Source organism: Thalassophryne amazonica, chromosome 18 (assembly GCF_902500255.1).
Source record: "Thalassophryne amazonica chromosome 18, fThaAma1.1, whole genome shotgun sequence".
Lineage (NCBI taxonomy): Eukaryota > Metazoa > Chordata > Actinopteri > Batrachoidiformes > Batrachoididae > Thalassophryne > Thalassophryne amazonica.
The window spans coordinates 72,339,636-72,354,059 of NC_047120.1; the positions used below are offsets into that span (position 1 = coordinate 72,339,636).

At 43.9% G+C, this 14,424-nt stretch overlaps 1 protein-coding gene across 2 annotated transcripts in view; it reads right to left on the reverse strand.

Moving 5' to 3' along the window:
• pemt (phosphatidylethanolamine N-methyltransferase) overlaps positions 1 to 14,424 on the reverse strand; it is a 198,622-nt gene that overhangs the window by 54,009 nt on the left and 130,189 nt on the right. For both annotated transcript variants that reach the window (XM_034193744.1, XM_034193743.1), the window contains 2 exons: positions 13,434 to 13,579; positions 3,886 to 3,997 (listed from right to left, as the gene is read on the reverse strand). In XM_034193744.1, the coding sequence (XP_034049635.1) occupies positions 3,886 to 3,997; positions 13,434 to 13,579 (258 nt within the window). The remainder of the gene's footprint in view (positions 1 to 3,885; positions 3,998 to 13,433; positions 13,580 to 14,424) is intronic.

Consider the following 14,424-nt stretch of genomic DNA (forward strand, 5'->3'; position numbering starts at 1 on the left):
ACTTAAAGGTGTACAAACAGCAAACACTTCCTGGCTTGATTACTGATCAGCTTCCCAACCTGCAGGCATGGAACATCCAGTTCACAAAACTCCACCGCAGTGGAAGCTGATACATGACTAACAAACAGCTCAATACAATAAGGTGTGAGGGACACCACATTTACTGACTGTATAACTGTTAGTCACAAAATCTAACGTACCTCAGGAAGTGTGCTGACGAGCGTGAGACCTCACCCCCTCCTCTTTCACAGACTGTGCATCAAACCTGGACGTTCTCAGCATCCGCTGTTGATGAGATGGCTCCCAAGACGACGATCTCACCCGTCTGGTCACAAGGTCGAGTCTCTGGCAAATACACACTGTGCACTCCAGTCTTAAATGCCAACATGTTCCAATCCATCCAGATGCACCACAGCTGTGAGTCCTGACGAGTCGCAGGTGATCAGGGTGAGGTCCTGACAGCCTCAGCAACACAGCCACTCAGTCCCAAACGCACGCCACCTGGGAGGAAACCAAAAGACAAACAAACCGGCAGCCAGGCCCCCCCAGCCATATAACACTCAGGTCCATAAGTGGACTAATGTGGTGGACAAAGTGTCAGCATGGGAGCGTCCAGACCTTCTGCTGTATGTGTTTGCCACACGTGGCTGCGTGAGGTGATAGTTAAATGACAGTGGAACGTGCCCTGAAGGGGTTCACAACCTTTTCACTTTATCTGGATTATGAATGAGTGAACCAGATACAAGAAAAAAAAAACATGACATCCACAAGAAGAAAACGACAGTGAAGCAAACTCAGCTCAGATTGTCTTCAGATGCTGTACCTCACTGATGGACGTGTGTGTGTGTGTGTGTGTGTGTGTGTGTGTGAGAGAGAGAGGGAGAGAGAGAGACAGACAGACAGCCATGAGGTAATAAGTCATGTCAAAGTCAAAGTCAGGCAACAATAAGTCCGACTGTTCAATCCAGGGAAAGTTTACTGAGGCGTATTAATCAATAATCAATCAACATTTATTTGTAGAGCACTTTACAGCACCGACTGGTGTCCAACGTGCTTAACATTAAAACCACAAAGTCACAAAAATAAAACACATACACAATAAAATATTAAAACAACATGTAAAAACAAAACATGTCACCTCCCCACTCGGTGTTAAAAGCCAGTTTAAATAAATAAGCCTTTAACTTAGATTTAAAAAGTGCTCGGTCAGGAATAGTACATAAGTCCAGAGGAAGCTCGTTCCACAGTCTGAGTTCAGTTACCACAAAAAAAACACCATCACCCCAGAGTTTGCATTTTGACCTCAGAACATCTAAGTAAAGCCGACCAGACTTAGACTTAGACAACTTTATTCATCCCACTAGGGGCAATTAATTTCAGCAGCCTGCATACCGGCACATCACAAAAAAAAAAAACCCAAAAACATACTACATCCACATAAAATGTGCAACATACTACATCCACATACCCATACATCTACACCTTACAAGGAATTTAAAAGACGGATAGCAGAAGGAATAAAAGATTTTAACAACCAATTCGTCCTGCAGACAGGTGAAACATAACGACGGCCCGAAGGCAACAAAGAAAATTCACCTGCCAGCACATGTCCGGGAGAAGACAAAATACAATTTGCCTTCCTCACCATTTGCTGTTCACAAAAACTAGCTAGGTCTCTGGTTTCCACTCCAATGATCTTTGAACATGTCTTTGTGATACTATGCAAGCTACTTTTATCTTTCAGTGCCAGGCTAGAAAACCAGCAGATGAAAGAAAAACATAAAAGACTTTCAATAAAGGACTGATAAAAACTACCCATAATAACAGAACTGACAGAGAAGGACTTCAATTTGCGAAGGAGGTACACTCTCTGTTGCCCTCGCTTCACAATGTCTGCTGTATTTACGTCGAATCTCAACTTCTCATCAAAAAAAGTGCCCAGATATTTATATGCAGGAACTTTTTCTACAGCTTTCCCATGAATATGCTGTCTATAGCAAACCCTTTGTTACGTCTAAAATCAATTATAAGCTCCTTCGTTTTAGATACAGACAACCATAATGTCCTGCTGTAAGTGTGCAAAGTTAAATTTCAGACAAGGAGGGAGGTGCGAGACCATAAATAGCTTTAAAAACAAATATTAAAATGTTAAAATCAAATCTAAAATGAACTGGAAGCCAGTGGAGTGAGTACAGGACAGGTGTGATGTGCTCAGGTCTAAAAGTGTTTGTTAAAAGACGCACAGCAGCATTCTGCACCAATCGGAGACATGCAAGAGACGACTGATTAATGCCCGAATAAAGAGCATTACAATAATCAAGTCTAGAGCTGATGAATGCATGAATGGAGGGGGTGTGTGAAGATGATTGGCAGGTTAATGGTTTGGAGCCTCTACCACTCAGTGGTCACCTAGCAACGACGTGAGTGCGTCTCCAAGCAATGTGGCGACAGTTGTCATAGAGACAAGGCATATATACAAAGGTGCTGGTCATATAAGTAGAATATCATGAAAAATTGATTTATTTCAGTAATTCCATTCAAAAAGTGAAACTTGTATATTATATTCATTCATTACACACAGACTGATATATTTCAAATTTTTATCTTTTAATTTTGATGATTATAACTGACAACTAATGATTATAACCCCAAATTCAGTATCTCAGAAAATTAGAATATTACTTAAGACCAATACAAAAAAAGGATTTTTAGAAATGTTGACCAACTGAAAAGTATGAACATGAATAGCACTGAATATGTAGTCGGGGCTCCTTCTGCCTGAATGACTGCAGCAATGCAGCGTGGCACGGAGTCGATCAGTCTGTGGCACTGCTCAGGTGGTATGAGAGCCCAGGTTGTTCTGATAGAGGCCTTCAGCTCTTCTGCATTGTTGGGTCTGGTGTGTGGCATCTTCCTCTGCACAAGATTTTCTATGGGGTTAAAGGTCAGGTGAATTTGCTGGCCAATTAAGAACCGGTACACCATGGTCCTTAAACCAGGTACTGGTAGCTTTGGCACTGTGTGCAGGTGCCACGTCCTGTTGGAAAATTAAATCTGCATCTCCATAAAGTTAGTAAGCAGCAGGAAGCATGAAGTGCTCTACAACGTCCTGGTAGACGGCTGCGTTGACCTTGAACCTCAGAAAACACAGTGGACCAACACCAGCAGATGACACGGCACCCAAACCATCACTGAGTGTGGAAACTTTACACTGGACCTCAAGCAGCATGGATTCTGTGCCTCTTCTCTCTTCCTCCAGACTCTGGGACCTTGATTTCCAAAGGAAATGCAAAATGTACTTTGATCAAAGAACATAACTTTGGAGCACTCAGCAGCAGTCCAGAGTCCTTTTTGTCTTTAGTCCAGACAAGACGTCAAGTCAGCAGTCTGCCCCATGACTGTGTAGCCCACAGAACTAGACTGAGAGACCAGTTAAAGGCTGATTAGAGTCTGACACCAGATGTCTTCAATATTCAACCTTTTCACAATATTCTCATTTTCTGAGATACTGAATTTGGGATTTTCATTAGTTGTCAGTTCTGATCATCAAAATTAAAAGAAATAAACATTTGAAATATATTAGTCTGTGTGCAATAAATGAATACATTATACGAGTTTCACCTTTTGAATGGAATTACTGAAATAAATCAACTTTTCATGATATTCTAATTATATGACCAGCACCTGTACATGCATATAGGTTTTTCCTTCCAAGCAGTTTCAACAGAAGAGCGATTTGCAGCTGTCAGACAACATCTGGTATTTCCAGGTTCTACTTTAAGATCTTTCTTCAATTTGCTTTGGCTTGTGAATGAATTTTTAGGCAATCAAAGTGTGTTGGATCTGCAGATGTCTGCAGAGACAATTCTCTCTACACAAACTTACATCAGTGCCAGGCCCAGGTAGTTCGCGGTGCTGCCCCAGTACATGGGGTTCTCCATGATGCTGAAGGGAAAGCCTGTCACCTTCTCCTCCATCAGGATGCCAAAGTAGTCACCTGGTGGGACAAAAAAAGGGATTATTTGATGTTCAATACACAATCACCCATATGATGACCAGTGCGTCCTGCGTTACTTTAAACCACATTCCAAAATTAAAAGAAACACAACCATGAGTTATTCTACGGCAGCCATGGGAGGCCACAACACTTCCAAGTTAAAACACCTGCATCAGTTCAACAACAGGCAGCTACATCAACAAACATCTTGCAAATCAAGAAAAGGCTGAACATAAATATAACCCGCAGAAGATATAAAAAGCCCATTTGATAAAGAATTTGCTGCAAATTCACACAACGATGGTACCAACAAGACTGACTGGAGGACTTTAACTGACTTTTACTCTTCAATGCATCACAAACTACTAAAACACGAAAATAGAAGCTACATAACATATATAAGTTGCAGCTAATCTGGGTCACAGCTGACCTCGTTACTGCGTGTCATGTCATACTCGTATTGGCCTGAATACAAGATGGCCCTGATTATAAGACAAACCTACATTTTTCAGGTGAATTTCCAAGAAAACATTACATTTGAGCCAATACAGTATCATCTCCCACATATGACGCACGTACACAAAATCTGACCTGTTTTGGGAGAGGGCATACTTGTACTTCCTGTAGACAGACATCTTCTGTAGACAGTAGAAGCAGCCTGCTGATTTACATGCGTGGTGCTGCTGGCCTTGTTTGGGTTATTTTTCTGGAAGTCTGTTAATGTCTGTGTTATTTAACTACTTCCATTAGTGAGGCTCTTTGAAACACAGCAGGGCAGCGTAAAAACATTGTACAAACAAATGTTTTTCATTCTTTCTGAATAGAAAACCAGCAGGAGCCCAGCTTTATAACATCATAATGTCCTAACCTCATTTCTGAGTGGATACCAGTAAGCTTATATTTTAAACTCGGTGTTTCTGTGTCACCGCTGGACAATGCTGACCGTGAAACAGAGTGAGACCACTATACGGTCTAAAGTCAGAGAAGTGGGTTTCAACCAAGGGCCAACTGGGCAACACAAAGTAATCTATAGTAAATCCAAAACACATTTTTCCATAGCTATTGCCAGGTCCACAAATATATGAACAGAGACTCAACTTCTGTAATTCTGCTTCTATGCTGAAAATGGAAAATCCCAGATTTGGTGAGTAAAAGTCTAACCACATACAGTGAGGAAAATAAGTATTTCAACACCCTGCGGTTTTGCAAGTTCTCCCACTTAGAAATCATGGAGGGGTCTGAAATTTTCATCTTAGGTGCATGTCCACTGTGAGAGACATAATCTAAAAAAAAAAAAAAAATAAATCCGGAAATCACAATGTATGATATTTTAATAATTTATTTGTATGTTACTGCTGCAAATAAGTATTTGAACACCTGTGAAAATCAATGTTAATATTTGGTACAGAAACCTTTGTTTCCAATTACAGAGGTCAAACGTTTGCACACTGCAGCAGGGATTTTGGTCCACTCCTCCATACAGATCTTCTCTAGATCTTTCAGGTTAGAGTTTCAGCTCCCTCCAAAGATTTTCTATTGCGTTCAGGTCTGGAGACTGGCCAGGCCACTCCAGGACCTTGAAATGCTTCTTACGGAGCCTCTCCTTAGTTGCCCTGGCTGTGTGTTTGGGGTCATTGTCATGCTGGAAGACCCAGCCACGACCCATCCTCAATGCTCTTACTGAGGGAAGGAGGTTGTTTGCCAAAATCTCGCAATACATGACCCCATCCATCCTCCCTTCAATACGGTGCAGTCGTCCTGTCCCCTTTGCAGAAGAGCACCCCCAGAGTATGATGTTTCCACCCCCATGCTTCACGGTTGGGATGGTTTTCTTGGGGTTGTTCTCATCCTCTAAACATGGTTAAGTGGAGTTGATTCCAAAAAGCTCTATTCTGGTCTCATCTGACCACATGACCTTCTCCCATGCCTCCTTTGGATCATCCAGATGGTCACTGGTGAACTGCAAACGGGCCTGGACATGTGTTGGCTTGAGCAGGGGGACCTTGCTGCCCTGCAGGATTTTAAACCATGACAGCATCATGTGTTACTAATGTAATCTTTGTGACTGTGGTCCCAGCTCTCTTCAGGTCATTGACCAGGTCGTCCTGTGTAGTTCTAAGCTTTCTCAGAATCATCCTTACCCCACAAAGTGAGATCTTGCATGGAATCCCAGACCGAGGGAGACTGACAGTCATCTTGTGTTTCTTCCACTTTATAATAAATAATCATAACAGTTGTTGTCTTCTACCAAGCTGTTTGCCTGTTGTCCTGTAGTCCATCCCAGCCTTGTGCAGGTCTACAGTTTTGTCCCTGGTGTCCTTAGACAGCTCTTGGGTCTTGGCTATAGTGGACAGGTTGGAGTGTGATTGACTGAGTGTGTGAACAGGTGTCTTTTATACAGGTAACAAGTTCAAACAGGCGCAATTAATACAGGTAAAGAGTGCAGAAATAGAGGGCTTCTTAAATAAAAATTAACAGGTCTGTGAGAGACAGAATTCTTGCTGGTTGGTAGGTGTTCAAATACTTATTTGCAGCAGTAACATACAAATAAATTATTTAAAAAAAAATCATACATTGTGATTTCCGGATTTTTTTTTTTTTTTTAGATTATGTCTCTCACAGTGGACATGCACCTAAGATGAAAATTTCAGACCCCTCCATGATTTCTAAGTGGGAGAACTTGCAAAATCGCAGGGTGTTCAAATACTTATTTTCCTCACTGTATGTGTTCCATCCACCAACTAAAACAGCTGATTCTAATTAGTTCAACTCTTAAGACAGTCAGTCAAATAAGTGAAATGGATTCAGTTCACTTTAGTAATGTAAGCCATTTCTTTGAAATCAATTTTCACACGTTTAAGTGAGTAATGAGATATGTGACTTGTGCAGATGAAGATTCTTGAACACAATATCATATCATCTGCATAAAGGCTTATTTTATGGCGTGCCATGACTGCTTTAACATGATTATTTTTACATATGCCTAATACCAAAGATTCAATAGAAATAGAAAGCAAACAAGGGGAGAGTGGGCATCCCTACCTAATGACCCTGTCACACCTTGACGATTCAGCCAGCATATGCTGACCGTATTAAAAAACGCTGGTGTACATATAATAAGTTATGGGTACGTTTTGTGCAAGTTAAGAGCATACTGAAGCACACTGATATACATCTTAATACACTGAGTACCTCAAAAAATTTTGGACATGCTGAAAATTTTCAACACATGCCAGTGTATGACGTCGCACATGTGGGTCATAAGTTGTAGGTCAATTATGCAATTGTTGACACATGTTTCTTGCAATTTACTCATAAGTCTAAATACGTCAATTAATATTGTCCACTGACTGGCTGAAAGCTGCAGTCCTTATGCAAACAGACTGTTTCGTTTATACACTGAGTAGATAGAAAGTCACCTGTTCGTTTCAGTCGGATTCATCATCACAGTCTGACAAAAACATATCCACAAAAAGCATTCAGATTTTTGAAAAGGACATCTTAAAATACTTTAATTCCTTGTCAAATGTAGCATAAACCAAGTCCCTCAGGAGTTTTTCTGCTCCAGGTGCATTTCTCAGAGGATGCCATTTGACGCGGTCCAATCGGTGCCCGTCCAGTCTACATGTGTTTTATGGACTTGGAGAAGGCTTATGATCAAGTACTCTGGGAGATACTGTGGGAGGTGCTGCAGGAGTATGGCGTGAGGGGTCCATACTCCGTACAGAGCGAGACACACAGCAGTCAGTGTTCAGGCCATGAGCAGTCCCACTCAAGCCGAAATTCCTCACTTAACACCCAGTTTGAGCAACGGAGCTTCTGCAAATTTGTCTGAGGCGGGAGTAATTCAAAATAAAACTTGACAGAGTGCACTGCTGAAGTTTTATGATTGGCTAACGTTATCTTAGCTTTTTAGCCTTTAGCTGCAGAATCACTCAGTTGAGCTGAGTGAACATTTTAATTTTGTCAGGATTGGGCTTTGTTTGCTGTGCTTCTTGTCTTGGTTTGTTGGTTCTGCGATGTTTAATCTCTTGTTGGGGTTTTTCTTTTGAGTCTGTCTGTCCCTTTCTCTCTTATCTGTCTTTGCTGACTCTTGGTGGTGGGCATTTCTCTCTCTCTCTGGCCACGCCCTCCTTCTGGTTCATTCCACGCACACCTGTTCCTCATCAGCACCTCATCACCGGGGTGTATTTAAGCCCCTCTGATCCTCTTGTCATTTGCCAGATTGATGCGCCTAGTGCCTTCTCTCCAGCTCTGCTTGTATTCTCGACCTGCTTGTCTCTTGTGTTTTCCAACTACCTGCCTGTATCCTCGACCACGCCTTAGCCTGATGTTTTTGGTTTTGTTATTCTTGTTGGACCCCATTTACTGTTTCAGTAAATTGCTTTAATTTACAGAGCTTGTTGTCTGAGTCCTGCATTTGCGTCCAACCATTCCTGCTATCCAGATCTGATAGATCAATCTGGCCAACAATGGACACAGTGGACTCGACGCCATTCCAGCTTGCAGTACACCACCACAGTAAGCAGCTTGCCCAGCAAGAGGATCGGCTCGCCGCTCTCAGCACTGGCCTCAGTGAGCTAGCTCAGCGACAGGACGCCTTCATGTCCTCTGTAAGTTCTCAGTCAGAAAAACTCCGGTCGAAGTTTTCTATTCAGGCCAGCCCGGACCTGGCAAAGGGCAAGCCCAGCTCTTCGTCACCACTTCCGCCTGCCGCTTCCTCGGCTTCCGTACAGGAGGCTGCCATCTGCACCCAACTTTCCCGTCCGGAGCACTTCACCAGAGAGACGGGGGTGTCATGCCTTTTATCACACAATGTGAGCTGCATTATGAACTAATGTCCAGTATGTTTCCGTCTGACAAGACGAAGATAGCATACATGATCTCCCACCTGTCCGGCCGGGCTGCGGCGTGGGCTACCGCAGAGTGGAGCCGTCAGTCGCCATCTTGCTCCTCCGTCCGAGCATTCTCCGCAGCGCTTCAGCAGGTATTCCAGCATATGTCACCAGGGACGCGAGGCGGCGCGCTCCCTATTGAGGCTAAAGCAGGGCACTCACCGTGTGGCTGACTACACAGTGGACGTCCGCATTCTTGCCACCAAGAGCGAGTGGAATCCGGCCGCACTTCAGGACGTTTTCTTTCAGGGACTGGCCGCAGAAGTTCCAGATCAGCTTATCGCCATTGAGCTACCCGAAGACCTGGACGAGCTGATCGCCTTGGCTATCCGGATCGACTGACGTCTGGTGGAACATCCGCGACGCGAGCCTCGTCATCTGCCCCCGAGCACCTCCTCGTCGCACCCGAATCATACTTCGGTCCACCATTCTGACGTCAACGTCGCATCTCCTGGAACCGAAGAATCGATGCAGCTCGGCCGCACGCATCTGTCACAAGAGGTACGTCAACGCAGATGGGACGACGGCCTTTGTTTTTACTGTGGACAGTCGGGTCATATGATTTCTTGTTGTCCAGTCAGGGGTGCCTCTGCAAGGTCCCGAGCCTCTGTGCATGACAGGTGAGTCATAGTTCAATTTCTCTCTCGGGCTCTCAGAATGCTATCTGATCAGGACATTAAAATGGTGCATGCATTTGTGGACTCTGGCTCTGATGCTAATTTAATGCTATCCTCTCTCGTCAGGTCCCTACACCTTAGACTGTTTCACCTCTCACGACCTCTGGTGGTCAGGGCAGTGGATGGCCACGAACTCAGCCAAATCACACACAGAACCCAGTCAGTCCGTCTCACTATAACTGAGAACCATGTGGAGTCAATCAGTTTCTTGGGGCATCCCTGGCTGCAACAGCACAGTCCAAATTTCGATTGGGTAAATGGTACTATTACGGGGTGGAGCACTTCCTGCTCTGAGACATGTCTAACCAGCTCCTCGCCTCGGTCGTCATCCGTATCTTCTGATTTGGCGGGGGTTCCAGATTGTTATCATGAGTTAGCTGCCATGTTTAGCAAGGCTAAAGCTAAGTCGCTCCCACCTCATCGGGCTTATGATTGTGCAATTGATTTGTTACCAGGAACCAGTCCCCCTTGGGGAAAGTTATATTCGCTCTCTGCGCCTGAACGCACCGCCATGCAGGAATACATTCAAGAATCGCTTGACGCTGGTTTAATGTGTCCCTCTTCATCTCCCGCAGGTGCAGGATTTTTCTTTGTGGAGAAAAAAGATAAGACTCTTCGGCCCTGTATCAATTATCGGGGGTTAAATGACATAACAGTTAAAAAACGTTACCCGTTACCCTTGATGTTTTCTGCCTTTGAGTTTCTAGAGGGAGCCAAAATATTTACTAAACTGGATCTACGGAACGCTTATCATTTGGTCAGAGTCAAACAAGGGGATGAATGGAAGACGGCGTTTAACACTCCTACTGGTCACTACGAATATTTGGTAATGCCATTTGGGCTTACTAATGCACCAGCTGTCTTCCAGAACCTGGTAAATGATGTACTGAGGGAATACCTAAATAAATTTGTATTTGTGTACTTGGATGATATTTTGATCTTTTCTCCCGACCTAGAAACACACACTGAGCATATGCAGACTGTGTTGCAAACTCTCTTTCGGAACGACTTGTATGTGAAGGCAGAGAAATGTGAATTTCACAAATCCATGTTATTATTGTTATTCTTGTTGGACTGCTTTACTGTGTACCGGACCCTGTTTACTGTTCCAGTAAACTGCTTTTATTTACAGAGCTTGTTGTCTGAGTCCTGCATTGGCATCCAGTCATTCCTGCTATCCAGATCTGATAAATTTGTAAATTGTTCAATGTAATTATATTTTACCAAATAAAGCTACACAGTTTTTTTTTTAATTGTTACTGCTGTGAGTACAAGAAATGTCTCAACTTTAAATAACTTAGGTTTTTATTTATTTATTTAACTGTTTTGTGTTTCTTAGGTAGTGGGACATGCTCCCACTACCTAAAACGACCTCCCATATAGTGTGCGTCTCTAATAGCCTCTGGCAACCAAGTCCAGCTCCTGGCCTGCTCATGTGGCTTCTAAGCCCGGCAGAACTGCTTCTACTGACAGGAGAAGGGGCGAAGGCAGATCTCTGGTGTCTCAAAACCAGTTGCCTCAGGTAGATGAATCTCGTGAGCCTAGGAAGGCAGTTCATCTAGAAGAAGGAAACTCTGATCTCAAACCTCCACTGCCTTGCGGCTATATCGTCCTGGACAAGGCTTTCAGGAGTAAACCTGAAGGAACAATCTGGAATTGGAGTCACTAAGGTGGTCTGTTGCTGAACTTCAGCACTTTCTCAGCAACTCCTGCGATGCTGCCACTGCCAAACTGCATCAGCTTCTGCCTTTGCTTTGGACCACAGTGATGGCATGAGGGACCTGCTGCATGGACAACAGCAGATCTCCCATATTAACCTGCCCAGGCTTTGTAGCTCCATTGGAGAGGACACTCCAGCGTCATTGCAAGATGCCGGCACAACACGAGGAAGTGGCAGTTTACCAGTTATAAGCTCATCTGTTTTAGCAAATGAGTGCCAGGGGTCACTTCTGACGGTGGGAGTGATCATAGTATCTCATTAGACAGCTACCACCCGCCTCAAGCTGGGCAGCCCTCAGCCAGTAAGGTGCTGTCTCGCCATGGCCTGCTTGTTTTACTGGGTGCGGGAAGCTTAGAGTAAACCTCGACATGGAGACCACAAATTCTGCACCTGGCAACAAGAACAAAAGAAGACTCCAGCTCTATGTTTTGCAAGCTGGACCATCAGGACTATGTGTCTGACTTCTCTGCTTATCTGCAGCAAATTGATGATGCCCACAAAACTGACATCACTGACAGGGAATTCTCACGACTAAATGCTGACATTGTTTGCCACCAGGAAACTTGGTTGTCAGTCAGCAGTACCATTTAGGAAGTAACTTACACCCTCTTTTGGCAAGGGAAATCCTTGGATGAACCCCGTCAGCACGGTGTCAGTTTTGCTGTGAAGAACACCCTGGTCATGTGCACTGAACCACTGTCAACTGGCAGCAAGATAATCCTTGCCCTCTGACTTTCAACATCTTCAGGCCCAGTCACCATTGTCAGTGCATACGCTCCAACTCTGTACTCCAACCCAGAGGAATAAACACCAGTTCTATGAGTCCCGAGACAAAGTGATATCCAGTTGTATGAGTCCCTAGACAAAGTGATATCTGGGATTCCCAGCACAGAAGGCCTCTACTTACTCTGAGACTTCAAAGCCAGAGTGGGTGCTGATCACAAGGCCTGGCCCACCTGCCTAAGTGTCTATGCAAGGGGCAAGATCAGTGACAACAGCTGTGCTACTATCATGGCCTATGCGTGACCAACACCTTCTTCAAATGCAATGACATCCACTAGGTGTCTTGGAGACACCCACAGTACCACCACTGGCACCAGTTGGATCTTGTCATCGCCAGGCGTGCAGACCTTGCCAGTGTTCTCCTCACCTGCAGCTACCATAGTGCAGACTGCGATACAGATCACTCCCTTGTGGCCAGCAAGGTACACGTAGCACTAAGGAAGCTGCAACACTCCAAGAAGAAAGGTTGCCCATGCATCAACACCTGCTATGTTGGCAGTTCACAGAAAACACAGCAGTTCATCAGCCAGTTGCAAGAAGCCCTCACTGACAATCTCCAGCAGGTGAGGAACAGAAAGGAGATGCTCTTTGTGTTCCAGCCTGGCATCTTGAAATACAACTTATTTCGCATAGCTTCCTGATCATTTTTCTTGTTGTTTAATGCTGACAAATTATACTGTATTTCTTGTCTTTCTGATGCCTGATTCTGTTTTTTCTCTCTGTTTAAGGTGCAGCTCCATCCAGAGATGGGTGTGGTATTTGTGCTGGAGACCCCCCTGCTGTGTGCACCAACAGCATTTCTTGTATATTTGTTCTGTGAATTGTTCTGTAATTTATGTCTGTATCATGGCCCAAGCAGAGGGTCGCCCCTTTGAGTCTGGTCTGCTTGAGGTTTCTTCCTCAGAGGGAGTTTTTCCTTACCACTGTTGCTCTGGGGGTTGGTAAGGTTAGACCTTACTTGTGTGAAGCGCCTTGAGGCAACTCTGTTGTGATTTGGCGCTATATAAATGAAAATAAATTGAAATTAAACTGAATTGAAATTGACTTGGAGTAGAGTAAGTGGTTTGGGCATCTGGTGAGGATGGCCCCTGGTCGTCTCTCTCAACAGGTCTTCCAGACAAATCCAACTGGGAGGAAGCCCCGGGAAGACACAGGACATACTGGAGGGATTTTTCTTCCCACCTGGCTTGGGAACACTTCAGGATTCCCTGGGAGGAGTTAGAGGACTTGGCTGAGGATTGGGAAGTGTTGGATGAGCTGCTTGGTCTACTGCCACCGCAACCCAGACCCAGATAACCATGAGAAACTGAATAAATGAATGAATAGTTGAATGAACATTCAGCACTATATATGACACCAACCTAGGAAGGTTCCGGTGAATCCCAGAGCCAGAAAGCTGCTGACCACCAGCACAGTGCCCACTGTCAAAACTGCTAATCCCATGTAGAACACGTCCGTCCTGGCCAGCACCCCCCACCTGGGCTGGGCCGTCATCACCACCATCATACTGCAGGAACAACCAAGCAAATCATTGTGAGCTAAACGCCAAAGAGAAATGACTGTGACAACCAGCAGCTTAAAGCACCTAAGGGCATTTTCACACTTTTGTCATTTAGTCCACCTTAACCTTATATGGACATTGGGTGTTTCTGGGTTTAATAATCTTGACTATATGACAAAAGAGAACCAAATAACAAAAAACACTGTTAAATGTAAGAAAACAAGTTGGTATCACAGTTAGACATTCTCAGGTTCAACTAGAGCTCTGTGAGCAAGCTAACAAAATTATACGATTTCTCCCCAACCCCCAGCACTCACACACCTTCACACCATACAAGGAGATCACATGCATTATACATTGGTGATATTAAATATTTTGTGATGAAATAACCAAATTTACAAACTCGTCAACCTCTGAAAAAAGCCAACATGATCCCAAACGCTAACCCTGTTTGAAGGGGTTACGATGGTTAAAACACAAAAACATCTAGGAGAATAATGATAATAATAAAATAATAATTTTGAAGATACACATTTTTCAAAATGGTTGCACACAGGAACGTGTACGTGTTGCCACCCCTAACCCTTAGGGACATAACGGCACTCTCCTGTGCTCTGGTAAATGTTTCATCATAATGCTATTTAAAATAGATCATATCTTTACACAGAGTTCTAGACAATTATACCAACATCACAATATACAACAATTATATGTATGTCTCACATTCAGAAGGCCAAGATTGTTCTGAACATTTTGATATGCAACACATGAGCATTATACTAAAAGAAAGTATCAAATACAGATTTCCTTAAGGTCTGGTAAAACTGAGGGAGAACCTGAAAGTTATCAAT